This window comes from Ruditapes philippinarum, unplaced genomic scaffold (genome assembly GCF_026571515.1).
Source record: "Ruditapes philippinarum isolate M1 unplaced genomic scaffold, ASM2657151v2 ctg1182_1_1_1_1, whole genome shotgun sequence".
NCBI lineage: Eukaryota > Metazoa > Mollusca > Bivalvia > Venerida > Veneridae > Ruditapes > Ruditapes philippinarum.
The window spans coordinates 18,891-39,887 of NW_026862447.1; the positions used below are offsets into that span (position 1 = coordinate 18,891).

The 20,997-nt window shown below is 32.8% G+C and overlaps 1 protein-coding gene and 1 long non-coding RNA gene across 2 annotated transcripts; both read left to right on the forward strand.

Annotated features, from left to right (window-relative positions):
• Window positions 1-515: 515 nt before the first annotated feature.
• LOC132719132 (uncharacterized) lies at window positions 516-2,554 on the forward strand. The gene is made up of 2 exons (XR_009624174.1): window positions 516-589; window positions 1,279-2,554. It is a non-coding gene; the product is annotated as an uncharacterized LOC132719132 (long non-coding RNA).
• Window positions 2,555-13,135: 10,581 nt separating this feature from the next.
• Window positions 13,136-17,440, forward strand: LOC132719130 (C-type lectin domain family 10 member A-like). Its single transcript, XM_060702872.1, has 5 exons — window positions 13,136-13,292; window positions 14,988-15,091; window positions 15,537-15,627; window positions 15,920-16,130; window positions 16,811-17,440. The coding sequence occupies exons 1-5, from the start codon at window positions 13,196-13,198 to the stop codon at window positions 16,839-16,841; spliced, it is 534 nt and encodes a 177-aa protein (XP_060558855.1). The 5' UTR covers window positions 13,136-13,195; the 3' UTR covers window positions 16,842-17,440.
• The last annotated feature ends 3,557 nt before the right edge of the window (window positions 17,441-20,997 follow it).

Sequence of the window (20,997 nt, forward strand, 5' to 3'; positions counted from 1 at the left end):
ATTATCAATTTAACTTGATCGCAATATAGTGTTATTAAGAATTAAAGTCATTATCAGATGATGCGAAATCAAACTTATAACATAATTAACTACAACATTTTCGACTTTGCCGTTTTGGGCGTTATTTTGGGATTCCATTAGACTCTATTTTATATCAGGCATCTTCATTGGATGTTTCGCTGTCAATAGATTATTTAATTAGATTGATTTTACCAATTTACATATCATTTTAGATTTGCAATATAGAAATATCTACAAAACTCTAATGTACGCTATGCCAGATAGTTATTATCAATTTTTATTGAAATGATAAGCAGCAATGCACATACATAAACATACGCGGTATTTGTTTTTCATAACTTGATAGAACATGTTTTAACTAAAAAAATGCGACTGCCATGCGCTTTTATAGATCTCACGAAAACATTTGACTCTGTTTATAGAAACGCTTTATGGTTCAAATTGTTTAACATGGGTTTTGATGGAAAAATTTTAAAAATGTTCCAGGCTATGTATCAATGGTAGGATACTACGTCATCGCGCACTTGCTGAATGCTCCCACTTGGACCAATTTTTCGTCGACTCGAAGGTAAAATACAATTTTATTATAAGAAAGCGTAAGAGTATTAAAAAATCATGTAGCGCACCAAAGAATGGCTATAGTACTTGAGATAATTGTAAAAAAAAGTTTATAGATTCATTGCCTGGTTTAGGCCTGAAAACGGGATAAGTGTTTTTCTCTGAATGCTCCCACTCGGACTTTTCCCGAAACATATATGAAATAAGGTTGAAAACCATCTTGAAAATTATTTTTAACGTACCGGAACATAAACCGAGTCATGTTTACCCATTATTCTATATATGTTTCAAATATTTCTATTCAGAAGTCAGTTTTTCTTAATTCTTTTTATAAAAATGGAAAATGCTCCCACTCGGACTCAACTTCAGAGATGCTCCCACTCGGACCTAAATATATACAAATATTGAAAGCACATTGCTGTGTTAAGATATTATCATTTTTTCAAAATATCTTTATATTCACGTTCATATATTCATATAATCAGTTAGAATTCAATGAAACAGCATTTTTGAAATACGATACTAATATTTAGATCACTAAACAGTCTCGTAAATATGTCTTCTTACAGGACCAGTTATCGGCCTAAGAATAAGAGAAAAAAAGGTTGTGTTGAAACAATTCCTCGTTAAATAGAGTCGCTGAAATAAGAAACAAATTGATTATACATTTTAAAAATATAATAACGTTTTGTTTTGCAGAAAGTATTTGTGTTTGTGACCAGTATGGGAAAAGGTATAAACCACATTACGACGTAAGGAAGCACATGACAGGACATCTTGGCACGGCATAGCTGGAGCAAATATTTTAGATACCAACTGTGGATATATCTCAGTGAGGAGGAATACTCTAGAAAACACAATAATAATAGTTCTTTGAAGTAATTGTCTTTTGTTCAGGTTTTGCGTTAATTTTTGGACAATGTGTCATAAAGGATCAATTCATCTGGAACTTCACTGGAGGATAGATTTCAATAAAGTAAAATACCGCAAACAAGAATGACAACTCTCCAGTTTTGGAGTTATTGCTCTTTGTATTCACTATGATGAGTTTGCAAGGACCATACCTCTAAAGGTTTTTGAGATATAAACTTGAAACTTTATATTGAACATGTTTAATAGAAGTGAATAGCAGATCATAAGGACCAGAAGTGTTCACTGAATGCTTCTTTGTTTTTTTTTCTTTGTTTTTTCATGGGAGTGTTATTTTTGTCATGATTTATTATGTCTAGGCTATAACTTTTCATTAATTTTCACGAGTGTCATTACTTGGAATTTTTACACGTATGTAAGGGTTACTTCCCCTATGAAATGTATTTCCTCCGATTTTACTGTCTGTGATTCCTTCTTGTATGATTGTTATTATTTTAACGTCATTTAAATATCCTGAAATCATTTTTCTATGGTTTTATATCATAAATATAATGCTCAAATGAAGATTTATCAATATTGTATGTTCCAAAAAGCATTATTTGTAAAGATAATACCGAATTTACATTTCATAAAGGGAGGTAATTAGAAATATATTTTCTATTAAGTGTAAGTTGAATTCTTCAATAAGAAATGAATGCATACATGTATATTTTAATGATTACATATAATGTGGACAAGCATTTGCAGTACGTATTTTACATATTCCTTAATGTTTGAAAATTGTTTTAGTAGCATAATTATATACATATATATAAAATTTCAATTGGTAACAACCTGAAATATAACTTACAGGATCTTTAATTACCAAGATATGGTAAAGACTGTGATAAAGAAATAACTGTGATCTTTGTTTTCTTATTTATTTAATTTTGTTATTTTAGGTAAAAATACGTACACATGATAACTTTCATACTTAAAATTGTCAAAGTTGTCAATAATTGTGATGCATGCTTTATGTGCCATGGTATGGCAGTACATTGACTTTTTAACCAGTTCATGACAAAAATGATTTACATGTTGTTCTTTAATAAACTATTCAAATCAACCGATAGATATTGACTTCTTTATGTTCATAAACGTACCATTATGTTGTTTTAAAATCTAAATCACAAGTTTAACAAACACGCAAATCATTGGGTTTTAAATTATTAACAAGATATTAAAGTCAGCAATTATTGAATAAATGCAGGCCTCTAATATGTGTAAGAGTCCAACAGAATCTTTATCCAGTATGGTAGGCCTACTAAACAATGTATAATGACTTCTTTATAAAACACCACCATTTTTTAACATCTAAACAAAACTATATTCTTGAGATCCAAACTGTCCATTTAAAAGATATTATAGTCCTAGCTTTGTTGTTGACAATAATATTGAATTATCCCTTCGGATCAAACACAAGCCAAGTTCACCTTTTTGTATAGTGATCCTGTCAGTTGAGACTTTGCCATGACACCTTGTTCCTGCCAAACGACGCCATTCTTCAGAATCAAAGAAGTGATTTCTGTAAAAAGAAGGAAACGTTAATGTTGCCAAACACAGTAGTTATTGACAAAATGGTGTAAACATTGTGAGAAAAATCCATAAAAGCTTAACACAGCAATGTGCTTTCAAAATGTATATATTTGGGTCCGAATGGGAGCATCTCTGAAATGGAGTCCGAGTGGGAGCATTTTCCTTTTTTATAAAAAAAAACATTAAAAAACTGACTTTTGAATAGAAATATTTAAAACTAATCTAGAAAAATGTGTAAACATGACTCGGTTTATATTCCGGTACGTTAAAAATAATTTTCAAAAAGGTTTTCAACCTTATTTCTTATATGTTTCGGGAAAAGTCCGAGTGGGAGCATTCAGAGAAAAACAACTTTCCCGTTTTCAGGCCTAAACCAGGCAATGAATCTATAAACTTTTTTTACAATTATCTCAAGTACTATAGCCATTCTTTGGTGCGCTACATGATGTTTTGATACTCTCACGTTTTCTTATAATGAAATTGTATTTTACCTTCGAGTCGACGAAAAAATGGTCCAAGTGGGAGCATTCAGCAGGTGTGCGATGACGTAGTATCCTACCATTGTGTATACTGTTGTTAAATCATGTATTAAGTATTGCAACACATTCTCAGACTTTTTTGAAATTTCAATTGGTCTTTACAAGTTAATACTTCAAAACAAAAGTCGTTATATTTAGAAAAAGGGGCCCCTTGAGACAGAACGAAAAACTTTTATTTAGCCAATATGAAAAGAATTTATTGAATTCATATCCTAGACTTTAAGACTATAACAATGTTCATTATATTCACTGATAGACACTTTATTAGTGAAAGATTGCTGTTATTTAATATTTAATTCATATTTATATAAACTGAAACATTAATTATTCTCATTCATTTGACCAACCGTGATAAAATGTTTTATATGTATTACTAGTTGATGTATAATGAGATACATGTAAATGTATAAGTTAAATAAAAGTTTCTTCTTCTTCATAACTTCTGATTGCCAGAACAATAAAAACAATCACAATTAATATGATAGACCCGGCAAGACTACCAAACAGACCATCAAAAGAAGAATTCCGATCGTTTTTAATTGCTGCAATTTTATGCAAAACCGTAAGCCAATAAATCAACGAACGGTATGAGACAGTTTAGTATCAGTTATTTTGATTTCAATAAAAGAATAACATTTTGCATCTAACATATCTTGAACAAATATTTGCTAAATATTTTCGGGCTTTTCGTGCCGTTTACTCTTCTTAATTCCATTACATTTTGCAATGTGTGTAAACAATAAGACATGTTCGATTGATAATTTAATCAGATAATCACCTTATATAATATAAAATCAATAAGCTTGTTTATAATAACAACTAAGTTTTTGGGGAGGATATGCCTCCCCAATGTTAATACCATTCGTCAAATCTTACTGCCGCGGTAATCAGGTCAAAAAAAAGTTCCTTGATTTTTTTAAGCTGACTCATCAGTCATCACAAACATTTACAATATGAAAATATTTTCATTCTTTAACTTTATATCTGCAATTTGTAAGGATAATAATTCTCTGAAAAATTCTTGATTTTTGTTTGTTTATTTTTTCAAAATTACTACTTTGTGACGTCATACTGCGGCGGTAATCAGGTTTAGTCATACGTTGGTCATACATAGTTCTGGTATGAAAACCCTTCTACATAATAACTTTATCAATAATTTTTTAACAAAAAGCATAAATGAAAATTTATAAGTAAATACTTTAATTAGGTGGCAAATATTCTTTATTATTTTTGATAACAATTTTCCAATTACTACGCAGCGACCAACTGTTTATGACGGGTCATTGACTAGAACGTTGCAACACCGTAGTCTCAATATCATGCATGTTCTTTTGTTGTTATAAACCATTAATAAACCTTAATATTAATGGTAAACTGTCGCTTACATCAGAGACATGGATCATGCTCGCGTGATAACTAAGGAAAACTAACTTATTAGTACACCCTAGGAGGCCGTACGCGGAAAACGCTCATAAACCGCTATATCATATAGCTGTAAGTAAATATTTTGCATACATTTAACTAAAAATTCACTGATGGTGATGAACATATAGTTTGAAAACATTATATTCTTGAACCATGTATCGCCGAAAAAAAACTATTTAACTACAAAACCCGTAAGGACCCTCCGACAAAATTTCAGCACAAGATTACATTTTACATTAGCAAAATAAAAAAAGCAATACTTATATTTTCATCTTACATAATTCATTAATCAAACTTTTAACATAAAAGTATCTTTTAAAAATATGTCTGGCAATTGACAGATCCCTACTCTGATCTTTTATTTGTATAGGAATAAATTTAAACATGTGCTCTTTTGTTTAGGAATATTTTGTAGTGAAAGTCTTAATATATCCACTAATCTCATAATTAGAATTAGACAGGTCAGGGATTTATACAACCAGTTGTTTAGTTAACTACGCTCATTTTAATCCCAATAGAAACATTCAAATATTTGGGGTATAAACATGACCAAAGTACCTACTGTCCTAAGATGATATTTTGGTCTTAACGGTACATGGGAAAGTCGAAAAACGGGGTTATCTGGATTATTATCCAATATCGTAAAAGTAAACACTTACATATACTATATAGCATTATTCTTACAGAATCGTTTGTGTATTACCGTTATGGCTCTGTCGGTAAGTCGGAGTTATTGTTACTATTAGTGTTTTGTACTCATAGGTTCGAACCCCACTTAGTGTCATTTTATAACCACAGTTTTTTCTTCTTACTCTGTTTTTTATCATTATTCTTTACTTATTTTTCGTTTTCCTTTTTTTCTTATAATATATATTTTATAGTATATATATATTTTTTATTTCCATTCTATTTTCTATTTGTATTTTTTGATCGCAGTGTTATGAAATATTCGATATCATATTCATGTATGTGTATGAAAAAACCGGTCAAACTTGTTTTCTGAACAATTGGCTGTTCTGAGGTAAAAAAGAAATGTGTCTTACCAGTAGTCGAACTTCTGCCTGTACGGGTAAAACACATTACTGACACGGTTGCTCTACCTACTGCGCTAACAAGTCATATGACAATATGTAGTTTTATTTGAATTTTTTTAGGTTGTGGCATTGATCTGCCTAACCTATTTTTCGCATTGTTATTGGTCTTTGTTATGTAAGCAAAGGCTCAAGTTATCATCCTAGGACAGTAGTAGTCGTTTACCCGGTAGTGATCCCATTAAACTGATTATAGATTCGAATTGATTAGAAAACACAAAAAGAAACATGTGTTTCGGTACAACAAAAATCGGAAGTAAAGTGAACAGTTAAATTACAGAATTATGTGGTCAAATATGTTTTAACAAGGAAATAGTTATTTCAGAGAAAGACACAAAGATCAGTCTTCAATCAAATGAATGACCCCGTATTGTGTAATTAGAAAGTTTATTCAATTCTAGGGCAACGCATCATAATTTGATAGTCCATGTGTAATAAAATTCAAATTTTCAATACAGATTATGAGATACATAAAAAATATTAAAGAATAAGAAGCTTTAAAAAAACAACAACAACAAACGCATATATATACGAATGACTTACAGTCGAGCATCGGGAATTCATCAACATATCTTACGAAACTTTAATTTGAAAACGATATTTGCGTGCGCTGAAGTGATTAATGTTTATTTGAATAAATCAAATAAAAAGAACTTATATGCTTGTGTTCTAAAAATAATCGGCGGCATAAGAGGAATTTCGTATTCATTTTACAACACTTGAAAAATTACTTCATAAAATGTGTTGTTGTTTTTGTTTTGTTTTGTTTTCAACAAAAGTGTGTGTGTTTTAAGTTTATTTATATTCGGCGCCGGAATAACCATATGCCCGAGATTATAGCATCGGGGACGTCTTTTTTAAGCAGAATCTTCCGCGTAGCCCATTCTTCGTTCGTTGGTGGTAAAGGAGACGACAATACTGTCAAGGCATCAAGTTCCTGACTGACGACAACAAAAACGGCATTCATTAGCGCTAAACCTCCAGAGTCAGTCACGACAGGTCAACCAATCTCCTCTGGTACTTGAGATGACTTGACCTTGACCTGCCGTGTGCCTTCCCCGCGACGTGCACGCCTCTGGAGGGATTTGGAGAAGTTTCAACAAAAACTTTCAGAACACGCTATTTATAACACCATTCATAGCACTGACGCTTCGATGTTCTCATCTATTTTCGGACAATGGTCAACAGGGAAAACCTTACGTAATAACCGCACACCCTGTTAACAACAGATTTTCCGCAGTATATATTTCAAGCTAGTGAGGTTTAAAAATACATGTAGAATCTATCGATTAACTACCTTAAAGTTGGTTGAGTGTTGGCGGTAAAAAAAGAAGATATAACTTCCTGATCAATTTTCACTTAGGTTGATTCAATTTTGAATAAGCTTTGCAGATATGTATTTTTTCAAGAAATATTTAGCTTTAATATTATCCGAAGCCGTCAAAGTCAGCGACGAGTAATGAAATGGAAATAATTTTCTGAAACGTGATTTTATTCCAAATTTGCTTCGGAGAAGACAACTTTCTGTCCGTAGAGCATGAATATTAATACTCATCACAAGACAGTATCTTATTGATCTCAATTATGGTACATGTAAATATGTATAATTTTTATGTTCAATAAAAATGTTGCATAACTTGCAGTTGTTATTATCATTCAATGATATTTAAATGACATAAAGTATTTATGATGAACAGTCCTAGAATATTTTGATAAGGAACCGTCAATTGTAAAATGGTATTGTGATCTTATAATGAACAGTCGTCATACTTGCTGGTATGTCATTTATAAATGGCAGTTTAGGTTTTTCAAAATTTGCATGATTAACAGTCCGAATGTAGACCTTAATGAAATGTTCTGGAATATTAACAAAATGAACAGTCAACCATATTAAATATATAAATGGTTGAACACAACAGTAAGAATAAATGGCGCAATGTGCATATCTTCTTATTTTGGTATTAATTGAAATAACAGCACATTTTAAGCAAAAAGAAAAGAAACTATAAGTCTGAAACATTCTGTCATAGCCTCCCCATCAGTACATTCAGTGCTTTGATTATACAGTGTGGTCAATTTTTAACAAGACCGTTGATTTAAGATATTTCTCTTTTGGATGTTTAATAACGATTAACGTTGTTATGAACCATGTGTATATTAAACACTGCAACGTGCAAATAACGCAAAAGTAACGTAACGTCAAATATGTGAAACACTTTGGCCAACACAAGTAACACGGTAAGTAAACGGACAAAAGTATTTTATCCTAAATCAAAAGAAACGAATAAGCGCATACGGCTGCTATGATATACTTAAATAAGCATTACAATTGTTTCCAGACTACGGTTTTGAAGGCGACTTTTGTGTTTCGTCGATATCAATAAGTACTTTAATGCAATAAAAACAATTTCTGCATATGTAGTATATCTTATATATTTGCCAAACTATTAGTGTAACTGTACATTAGAAGTAAAACTTTATTAGTTTACAAGCGTTGCTTCGGTGCATGAGTCACCACTTCGGCCTTAACTCGTAAACTCGTAAAAATGGTCTAAGTCGCGTTTTATCTGCTATTTTAAATGTAAAATGAGTTAAAGTAGTTTTTGCAAAATGTCTCAGGTATATCAAATATTAAAAACAATAATGTAATGAACACATTATTGTATTTACAAATATCGATGGCACTCAAAAGTCGCTATCAGTACGCTGTACTCTAGAATGACCTTGAAAAAATAACACTTTTATAAAAATAGTTTTGATGAGGTTTAGATGGGGACCATATGCCGCTTTTCATGGAATGGCACTTACGTGTCACATTGAAGGTTCCATGATTGCCGCCATATGAACACACAGAACTGCGGATGTTTCTAAATTCAAAATTGTACCATTTCATGTTTAAATGTTGAATTCTGCTTAAGCCGGTGCTAGAGGGCGTGGACGGTAGTTTGCACTTGACAGTACCGTTCATGAACAGGCTCAATCAAACCGAGACTGCAACCTTTTCCATTTTGCCGTGTTGGGCTTTCTTTAGGGATTCTTTTTCTCTATTTTAAAATACTAAGTCTCAGCAACCGTAGGCGCCGATTTATTTCTTTAATTTAGAAGCATAATAAAAATAATATTATAGTTCAATTACTTTCCTCTAGCTTAGTGCTCGTTTCGGCCACAGAATTGCACAATTCTGCGTTTCTTTTGCACAATTCATGTTTCATATGCACAATTCTGCGTTTCCTTTGCACTATTCCTGTGTCAATGCACAATTCTGCGTTTTTTGATATACACGTTGTGATCTATAAAATGGATGTATATTTATATTATATTGATGCTTAAATATAAACAAGTCATACAAATTTTCAAAAATAAATCTTTACCAGTTGCAACAAACTAACGTACTCATATTGCAAAATAAGCCCATGAACCAAGCATCACATCCATTCATACTCTCTGATGTTGATCTGTCACAATATTGCTTTTTGCAAGTATCAACACACTGTGATTCGTAAGTGTCACCATACCAACCTTTCGTAAGTGTCACCATAACAACCTGAAAAACATTCGTTTTTACAGTAGCCCGACGATTGAATGCAGGATCTGTTAGAATAGGAACTACTACATGGTTTGTTGCACGTGTCACCATACCAACCAGGAACATATCCGACGCTACAGTGACCCGACTTCTGGATGTAAGACTTATGCCACCATACTAGCCAAGGACACAGCAATTGCTACAGTGTCCTGACTTTTGCATATAAGTTTTATTATAAAATGGGCTACTGCATGGTTTATTACATGTGTCACAGTACCAACCGGGGACACAACCGCCAATACAGCTCCCCGTGTTTTGAATACATGACCTTTTGGTGCAAGTTATGTTGCATGGCTTATTACATTACAGGCATACAACCATAAATGCAGTTTACCGATATTTCGTCGCATTTACATCTACTGATTGAGAAGCTAAACAGTAAATACACACATCACAAGCATTTCCGAAGTATTCTGTAGTACGGTTATTTAAACAAAGTCCTGTGTTCATATTGCATATAATCTTACCTTCCTTATCTGGGAGACAATTATTACATTTACGATCGCATTTTTGCCATCATAGTTATCAGCACACCCAAGTATACAGTAGCCTGTTTCTTTCCCGCATTTCACTGCACCAATTTCATTCGGTAATCTATTTCCACACATGCTTTCACATTTATGTTCGTAATAGCCATCTAAACAATATTCATATCTATGTCACATTCAGATTGGACACTATGAAAGGTCATGCAATGACCACATCTTTTATCACACGCACGAATCTCCGAAAAATCCCTTTTTACAATCGAGACAAAATGTATTGTTCAAGCCAGAAAGACATGCTCCAGGACACGACAAATATTCACCAGTATAAGTATTTCTATATTTATCACACGCAAAACACAAGCAATAGTCAAAGTTGTATATTACTTGCCAAGCATAACAATGTCATGTTCTAATGCAATTCTTGTCATTTGACAAACAACTTATGAAACATCTGCTGTCATAAAGCTGTCTTTCGCACTTGCAACAAAAACTTTCATCAATATTGTTACACGAAAGTGAACATTTTCCTATAGAGATCAATCAATCAGATTATTTATGGACATGTTAAAAAGGTAAAACTAACAAATACTTATTTTCAACAAATCAAATTTTTCAAACTTTTAAACAATAGGTTATGAAAATCCGACAGATAAAATACTTAAACATACGGATGGTGTTTCCAATAAAAGAGAACAACAACATTTTTCTGTAGAAAAAAAATCATATCTTACTTAGTACACGCCTGGTAAATGATAGAGCAACCTCTTTCGGATGTATACGGTAAATCGCGCATGTCGCTAAAATCAAGTGTCAAGTGTTTTCATTTATTACATATTTTGTAAACTCTACACCAAATATCAAAATTCGGAGAATGTTATGCGATGAAGATTTGATTAAAGTTTTCAGAAAACATAAAGTTGTTATATTTGTGTTTGAAATGTTGTTGTAGCGGCATTTCCCAAAATATTTCGTAAAATTTTGATTGAAAATATGTCTTACAATCATTCAATTTAGGAATGCCCACTGATATAGAATTACAATGAAAATTTACAGGAATGGTAGGTAGCTTTTAACACGGGCCATTTAATGATTTTTATTTTGTTAAACTATTGTCAGGACTACTTCTCTTATACAAAAACTTTACAGTTTTGATCAAGTTCTTGGGCATATATATGGGTTTTCCGACTGAATGGTTTTGGAGTTATAGCCCTTGAATAAACAAGAATTTGTAAGAGGTACCAACGTTTCCCGCCTAAGGTCGTTTTACAAGAAGCAAAAAAGTGTGCCTTTTCAAATGATTGAGGTTCAGTGCAAAGTTTTGATAAATGCTAGATCTGCACATCAAGTAAATTCATTAAAGAAATAAAATGAAATAACTCCTGTGTATGTGTGAACAAAAGTACATTTGTATAGTTGTTATCACTATTTCAAAGCCACAAAATGTGACAAATACAAAATCAATACAGGATATGGTCGGTTACAGGGTATCTTTTTAGGTATTTAGGTAAGTCATTGACATTGACCTTTGAGGTAGGTGTTTGGACGCTGTGCATGACATATCATATAATTATTGTAAACATTTGTTCCAAGTTATTTAAAAATCTATAGATTAATATAAAAGTTATATACCACACACAAAATATACCCTTGACCTTGTTAAGCTTTGGCACCTTAGTGTGACCTTGACATTTGAGGTAGGAGTATGGCTGTTGCGTAAAACACATGATCCCTTTATTGTTAATATTTGTGCCAAGTAATTTCATAATCCCATAAACAATTAATGGACTGGACACAAAATAAACGCCATAAAAGGTTGACCTCTAAGGATGGTCTTGACCTTAGATATAACAGTTCTGTACATTGTAAACATTTGTGCTAAGTTTTTTTAAGTCTCTTCATGGATTAAAATTTATGGACCGTACACGACTTTTACCTTCAAATAGACAATTAATGTTGACATTTTGTCATTAAGTATGACCTTGACATAGAAGGTAGGGGTCCGGTTGTTGCGTATGACACATCATGTTATAAAGAAAAAGAACTTGTGTCAATTTATTTCAAAATCCTGTGATAAATGACATAATTATGAACCGGACACGAAAGTTCGACGGACAAACGGACAAACGTGCTTCCTGAGTTGACATTATGGTTATTTTTCTTTGATCTCCTTTGATATCAAAAACCCCATAAGCAAAATATTCACCCCATTAACAACCTTTTACCCCACAAGTACAAATCTGTACGGAATGAACATAGCTATTCATCCCATCCGATATTGTCAATTGAGTCTGTACGGACCGACGATCGGACGGAGCCTATTTTCGAAAAGGCGGGGGACAAAAACGCGTTTTGACCCGAAAATGATTTTATGTCTGCCTCTACACAGTAGCTGCATCATGCAATTGGCTGCCGCGACATATTCTGCTACTGGTCGCACTTGTTTTCTTAGTACCTTATTATGGAAAGCCAGAGTACACCCCGCCGGTGTTATTATTTTCCCTATATAAATACATAAGAAAATAACTTCGCCGAACTTAAATATTACGATCGTCAGTGAGAAAATTACCGAAGTTATTAATGTAAGCGTCGCCGAACGTAAATAATAAGATCGGCTTTTTTTTCCTTTTTTATTTGAACGAAGTTGTTTATTTTACTCGAAGATTTATAATAACGTCGTCTAATTTTCAGACGATGAAAATATTTACGTCGTTGTTGCTATTTTCTGTACATGCGAAGTTGTTTTAGAAATCTAATTAGTTTCGTCAGCATTATATATAAAATCGACGAAGTTATTTTCTTATGTATTTATATAGGGAAAATAATAACACCGGCGGGGTGTACTCTGGCTTTCCATACCTTATACTTTAAAATTTGAATGGTGCAAAAGGAGGGACAAATTTAGCTTAAGGTAACTTTGATCCTTAAACAATAATATTATCAAAGTATTCCTTATCTTTTTCTTGACCTTTTTGACATGAACTACATGTAGTTTGAATATGATTAATGTCTGAAGATAAGACCATCACAAGACACTCGTAAGATATGCATAAGAAGATTATAAGATCTTATAACACAATTATATATAGCCAGAAAATGAATTATCTAAAATTGTGTTTTGTGTATATGATGTTTGTAGAAGGTAAGTTCTTTTGTGATTAGTTACATTTTGTTGAGAGGAAGAAATCCAAAAATGTTCATGTATTTTCTTTGCAAGATATTTGCTGAGTAAAGATTTTAACCCTTTGCCTCATATATACGCGAAACAACGCACTTTCGACCCCCCCCGTCTTTTAGGCCTCAATTAGTGAAAAAATGTCCTATTTAGGCCCTAAACGCATGTTTTCGTTTGAAAAATGTTGCTAAAAAAAGTGAGCACTTTTTTGGGCGCCGCCCCCATCCAAAAGATACATCAGGGGGTTGCCAGAAGGGGGATGTGCCCCCTTCTGTTTGGGGGGTTTGAAGGGGGGCGGTAGTCCCCCTGATCGCCAAAAAAATTTGTGAGAGGCTAAAAATGACCCCAGGTCAATCATAAGGTAACGTGTAAACAACGCTGAAAAGCCTGGGACTCTATCTCAATCCTTGAGAAGTTCAACACTTTGAAATAAATTTTGATGGAAAAAATCGAGACAAAATAGTGATTTTTGGCAATTTTGAGATGTCCCCTCGTTGCCATGGTAACAGGAAATTTAAGACTGAGCATGTCGTTACAAAGGCAACGGTCCAGTCAACATTTGTGCCAAGTTTGAGTAGTATTGAAGCAGTTTTCATAGTTTCATAGCAGTTTGAACTTGTAACAGGAGGCTTTTCAATGAAAACGGCCATTTTTCACAATATGCTCATGAGGGAAAGGGTTAACTAAAAAAAATAAAAATGTTACAAAACAACAATTTTTCACCAAAAATAGGTAAAGGGCACATGTTAACATGGAAAAACTAGATTTTGGGCAATTCCAAAGTTTTTCATCATTTTTTGTTAACTAAAGAAATTAAAAATGTTACAAAACAACAATTTTTCACCAAAAATAGGTAAAAGGCCACATGTTAACATGGAAAAAATTAGATGTTTGGGCAATTCCAAAGTTTTTCATCATTTTTTGATAACTAAAAAAATTAAAAATGTTACAAAACAACAAATTTTCACAAAAATAGGTAAAAGGCCTCATGTTAACATGTTTTTCATCATTTTTTGTTCAGAAGTTTCGTGTATTTTTTTTACATCATGGGACTGCAAATAATTTTTCGAGATGACTATTCCATTTCATTTAGGTCTAGACCAATGACATACCGGTATAATTTCAGATCATTACAGTGATTCCCAAATTAGCAGTTTTAGTGATTTTTTCCCCAAAATCAACAGGCTTAGGCATCTTCCCAGTAAAGTAAAAAAAAATCACTACATAATTCGCTTTCTACGTTTTCCGGAGTAAAAAATGAGCCAAAAGTGAAACATTCGTTGAAATCAATTCCGACACAGACTAGCTCAAAAATAAGATTTTTAATTTATTTCTGAGTACTCTTTTAAATTTTAAAAATATTTTTCAGTTTTGAGTGCCCTAGCTGATCTATGAAAGCAATTGAACTTATATATTTTAAATTAAGCTTTTGAACTTCTTTGAAGTTCTTAGGGTAGTTTGGGGTCCTCCTTGGCGCATTGTTGCTGGGTCACGTGGGGGTTGCGTTCATTAAACGCTGCCTTTCCTGTTGATCTTCTTTATCATATAGCATAATTAAATTGTTGATTGATATAAGAAGTTCACTCAAACGCACACTCACACACGAGCACGTACTCACACAAAAACACACAACCAATAGTTTACATCCGGATATTTTTCTAGGAGTAATATGTGGAAAGACGACACCATGTGAGGACAACTGGGTGGTATTCCAAGGCTCTTGTTATTTGGTCGGGCATGATAACTTGCATTTCATTGAAGCAGAAGTAAGTACTTAAATTAATTATGCCTTATAGAGTAATATGTGGAAAGACGACACCATGTGAGGACTACTGAGTGGTATTCCAAGGCTCTTGTTATTTGGTCGGGCATGATAACTTGCATTTCATTGAAGCAGAAGTAAGTACTTAAATTAAATATGCCTTATAGTTAACGTTACGGTAGTAGATTTAGTCAAATGATAAACTAATAATGTGGTAATACAGTTTTTAACCATTTTCAACCATGATCTGTTCTAATAATAACAGTTTTTTTAACCATGGCCTGTTCTAATAATAACAGTTTTTTTAACCATTGGCTGTTCTAATAATAACAGCTTTTTATCATTGCCTGTTCTTATTAAAAAAACAATTACTGACGTTGAACCTGATGAACTAGTCAATAATTTTATAATATATTTTATATGCTAACAATGTCTAAGTTTATTTGCAGCGCTTTTGTGAACATCACAATGCATATCTAGTCCATGTGGATGATGCTGTAGAAAACACCTTCTTGAAGAGCTACTTGGGAGATCTAAAAGGTTTCTCTATTCATTTTCACTTAAATGGGCAGTTTTACATAATGTGTAAAGAAAAGGTGCGTGATTATATCGTAAACTTTTATCTTAGCAGGGATTTAGGAGCTTGTTAAATAGATTGTTACTTTTTCAGCTCTTTGGTACGTTTAGTCCCATATTTTTCAATTTAACCTGTCTTTTAGCAGATGCAAAACACCCTGTGTGCATATATATGAAGGGGGATTAGTATACTTTAAAGTTTAACAAATCAGATACAAAATAATGTTTCAACAACATTTGTGTTTAAAATGATTAGATGGAAAGCATTGGATTGGACTGACAGACGGTGTAACGGAGGGTATTTGGAAATGGTCTGATACTGATACAGTTGCTACTTACTCAAACTGGAGTCCTGGAGAGCCTAACGGAGGAAAATCCGCAAACTGTGCTGTTATACGATCTGATTTCCACTACAATTGGACAGACGATCCATGTTCGTCATTGTACAAGGCCGTATGTGAAAAAAGGTTCGCACGTTTTCCCCAAAAAGAAATATGATGTTAATTTGCAAAATATTTCGTCTGAAAGATATGACAATACTGTCGAACTTTTATAAGATGATCAGGTTAGGTGGCCACTTCAAGAATGAAATGATAGTTTGTCTATTTTGTAATCAAATCCTAACCCATAGATAATAATGATAGCATATCTGAAATTATAATTCACTGCTATTATTGTCTAAATAATTATAGCGTGTATCCAGCGGAATAATAATCTTACAATCTGACTAATCTTCAGATCTACTTAAGTTATTTTTAGCATGTAAATCTGATTACCACCGTTTTTGTTTTGCCTTCATTGTGATTCAGATTCCCGAGAATGGTATTTTAGTAATGTAATCAAACCGTCCTTTAGAGATAGGCATTAGACGTAATAAAACATCTTTATCCGTAGGAATGCAGGAAATTGCTAATTTATTTGTTCTCAAAATCGTGAACATGACCTACTCAGTATTGGTCTTCCAGCGGTTAGAATTAGAAACCGCGTTGATATCAAAATTGTGAAAGCTTGCCGATCCTTGGCTGTTTGAAAGGTCACGAAATTGTGACAATTTGTTAGTGGTCATAAGATCCGTATGTGTAGCGTTAATAAGGAGCTGATTTTAATCAGATTGGATAATCTTAAAACTATGCATATATTATTTCAGACCTGTAACAGATACAGAAATTGTTGGCTGAGAAAATGGATATGAGAAGTCAATTTCAATAACTTCCAAACAAATTACCAAAATGATTGTAAAATTTTCTTAAAAAGCAAATTTAATCAATGTATATATAAAACTTTTGTGTTGTGTTAAAAGATAAATATATATATTTGTGAATACATCAATTTCTACACCGAAGAACCCTAGAAAATTACTTCCGTATATTTATCTGTATATGCATGTTTCATTTAAATAAAAAAAATTCAGTACCACCCGCCTATATTTTTTAATGATACTGTTTTAGATCATATGATAATCTGGTAAATCTCGGAGTGTATACATGACAAGTGGCAAGAGTTAAGACAATAAGGCAATAATGCATTTTAAAATTTGTGAAAGTAGTGTTGTTTCTTTATTTGTTTATTGTTGTTTTGTTTTGTACTTTTTGCTGTTGTTGTTGTTTTCTGTCCAGACTACCCGTAATTATTTACCATGAAAATAGTATTGACATCCATATTTAATATTTGAGATTACATTGTTGTGTTAACATTTAACTTACTTTTTACAATACTAATTCTACAATGCTAATTAATAAGCCACTACCATTTTTGTGGCCAAGTTTGACACTTTTACTCCTCTTAATGAAAAAATATCAAAATCCATTGCATTAAGATTAAGCTCTCTGTCAAAATCAAGATCTAAAGAAAAAGACTTGATTGATAATGTTATGGTCGATTGATTAATCGTATGTGCGTCGTGGCCGGAAAACTTATCTTTAAAAAATAGGTGTATTACAGACATGATCAAATAATTACAATGTAGTTGTTTTCCCAAACTGTTTAGATAATTAACTATTAATTCTAATTTGATTCCAGTGGACCATGCCTGCAATAATACGAACTATATCCGACTGGAAAATGTTTTTCGGCTCCATAAACGTAATAAACGTCCAGCGTCAAAAAAGTAGAAAAGCTGGAAAATACATTTTACTGCCAAATATAATTAAAACAAGGGTAAATAAATATTGCTTACATTTAATATTGTAAAACGAAAAAGTAACAGTTAATCATTGAAACAGTGAAAAAAGTTAAATAATTGCTCTTATTATAGATATATATTTCATCGCCCGTAAAATGTGTTCATAGCTTTGACTATAGACCTTTTTACAATACGATTCTTCCATAACAACCAATGTTGCGTTTGGCGCATGCGCATTCTGCGTAGGGCAAAAGCGCAATAAAATTGACAACAGTGTATGATACCTTAAGGCTCTAATAGTCGTGATTCCGTGTTATATCAACCAGAAAACATTAATTTTGGGATGACTTAAAGCGGTAAGTACTTAAAACGCCAATTGATATCTATAACAGACATAATAAATATGCAAGACTAATAATCCAATGATCAAAAGGCGCATACAAAAGACGTCTGTTTGAGGTATCATTAGACGACTTTCTTTTTCATCCGTAATTTAAATTTAAACAGCAGGGTGTTAAATTTAAATTTTATTACCCCTGTGGCCAGGCAGTAAGTGTCAAACAGATTGACACGCGACTGTGGTTGTTTGTTTCCAGCTAGATATTGTATACATATCATTCAACCGGAACGTTTTAGAACCGTGACATAGTTAATCAAGTACAATTATGAAAATCGTAATTCAAGTAACTTTTATATATACCGATCTCATCAATATTGATTTGTGAAGTGACAATTAGTGTGACTTGCATTAAAAAAATATTAACACAAAGAGGAACTGGATAAAATGAGTATTTCACTTTCCTTAAAGATTTTGAAAAAAAAAAAAATATCTTAAATATATTTGTGTGACTTAAAAATTATATGTTTTGCATCACAGTCAAATAAATGATAAAATCAGGTAAACTGAACACTAAAAATGCATTATCACCGGGCCTGTTCTGACTATTTTCAGAATGCTAATTAACCTCGATTTCATATGTTATAAAATTTCTTTTATTTATCTTTTTTATGAACTATTTCAACAACAATTTAGTTGACTCCCATTTGAATAAAAGATATAATTCCACATTTTCTTTAAAAAAATCTCAATGTCAGGTCCGTGACCGTAAACGGGCCCACCTTAAGGGGGGAATTCTTAAACAATTTCATTTTCCATGCCTTTATATGGAAGTCTTGGCAACAAAGCTATAAAGGAATCTTTTCTATTTTTGTTAAAAGCTATTTTATATAATTTTCTACCTTTTACCTTAAACTAACTCGGAATTGTCTTTGAACTTCTTCTATATTTCTATGTTAGACTATGCTTTATTTGCCCTACGCAGATTGCGCATGTGCGGGGAAATATTACTTCCGGTCGATTTTTCATAACAACGGACTGCGTCGTAAAATGGTCTATATGACAGGTTCTTTCATACTGTATCTATTACAAAAATATCACTGACTCATTACATTGCAAACAAATAAAAAGTAATAGTCACTCAAACGGTTGAAAAAATATTGAATGGCTCTTATCTAAAATATATCTATTTTATCTCATGTAAAATGCGTTTTTCGGCTTTTCCATGTTTTTGACGCTAGACCGTTACGTTGCCGAAAAACACTTTCATTTTGCATTAAAAACAGAATATTGCTCTAATTTAAACTGGTTTCAAATAGAAAGTAAAATCATTAAAAGGATAGATTTAAGTAAATTGAACTGATTTAAATGAAAATAAACATTTTTATCGGCAGTCACATGTGTTTTTCGACTTTTCCATGTTCGACGCAGGCTCAGCGAACACCTTCTTCAACGATTTTTGTATGATATATTATCGATTTAAAACCGATATTTTTGAACAAATTTCATCAAATGAACATCAGAAGCAGAATTTAACCACAGCCTGAATGTTAAGTGTTTCTCGGTATTTTTTGTTTTTGTTGTTTCGGTGTTTTTCGCAAATTCTATGAACCGCTGTTGAAATGTGATCAATGTACTTTCTTTTAACTGATTAAGTACGTATGCGTGATTAGATTACATTAACTTTGATATCAAAATGATACAAAACGTTTTCTCAACTCAACAAATCATTTAGACAAAAATGACAATTCAAATTAACAATTGAACTCCACATCTTTTCTCCATTTAAGTGAAGTAAAAGTCAAGCTGCCATTTTGCCAATTGATGATCGCAAAACTATGGTGTCTGATTAGTGCCATTTCGTTATTTTGTTTGGTTGTGTGTCACAGGGTGAGAAAAATGTGCAGCCTGGCCAGGACTCGAACCCGGGACCCTCGGAATACCGTACCGCGGCTCTACCGATAGCTATCCAGTTGCTTACACATATTCTTCCCTAATAAGTGAATACTTCTGAACCGTGACATACTCCCCTTCTGTATTGAATTTTTTTCCTTGTATTTTACAGAGTTACAGAGCAATGTAAATTAAACTCTGAGCTATATCCAGTCACGGTCCCCGGTGGGGCGCCAAATGTTACAGGGTGAGAAAAATGTGCAGCCTGACCATGACTCGAACCCGGGACCCTCGGAATACGGTACCACAGATCTACCGACTGAGCTATCCGGCCGCTTACACTTTATCTCCCTTAAATAGTGAACAGTTCTGAACCGTGATATGTGGTTGTTACAAGTAGTAAAAACATAAAAGAGTGACAGAATGAGAAACATATATTTTTTATTTTGTCAAACACTGTTTTTCCTTTTGTCAGTATTTTGTGAATGGGCCCTTCAACCGCGACAAAACAAATATGCTAAAATGAGGAAGGATAGACAATTTTTTTCCATGCGACAATAATAAATCATTTCGCCCGTTCGTTAGCGCGCCATATAGACGATCAAGACATCGCATCTTATAATGTACGAATATTTCCTTATCACATTCTAGCCTCTGCACGATTATATGCGACTGCCGTAAAAATGGAAATATTGCACCCGTCTGTTGGGCTGATGTATATTTGAACATGTGACGTTCATTATCAGTTTTTATAGCAATAAGCATAGTGAATAAAAGTACGTCATCTCCATGCAAATTATTTAACGTATAGCGGTGATGAGGCGCAAGGATCAAATGATAAAATCCGTCTGGTATTCTTATACTTTCTTGTATTTGTTGTAAGTATGTGATCAAAAGTCGATATTACAAACTTTGTGTAAGTGTCTGGTTACTTATTTATTTGCAATCGTTGATACAAAAAGAGAGATATTATTCAACTCGT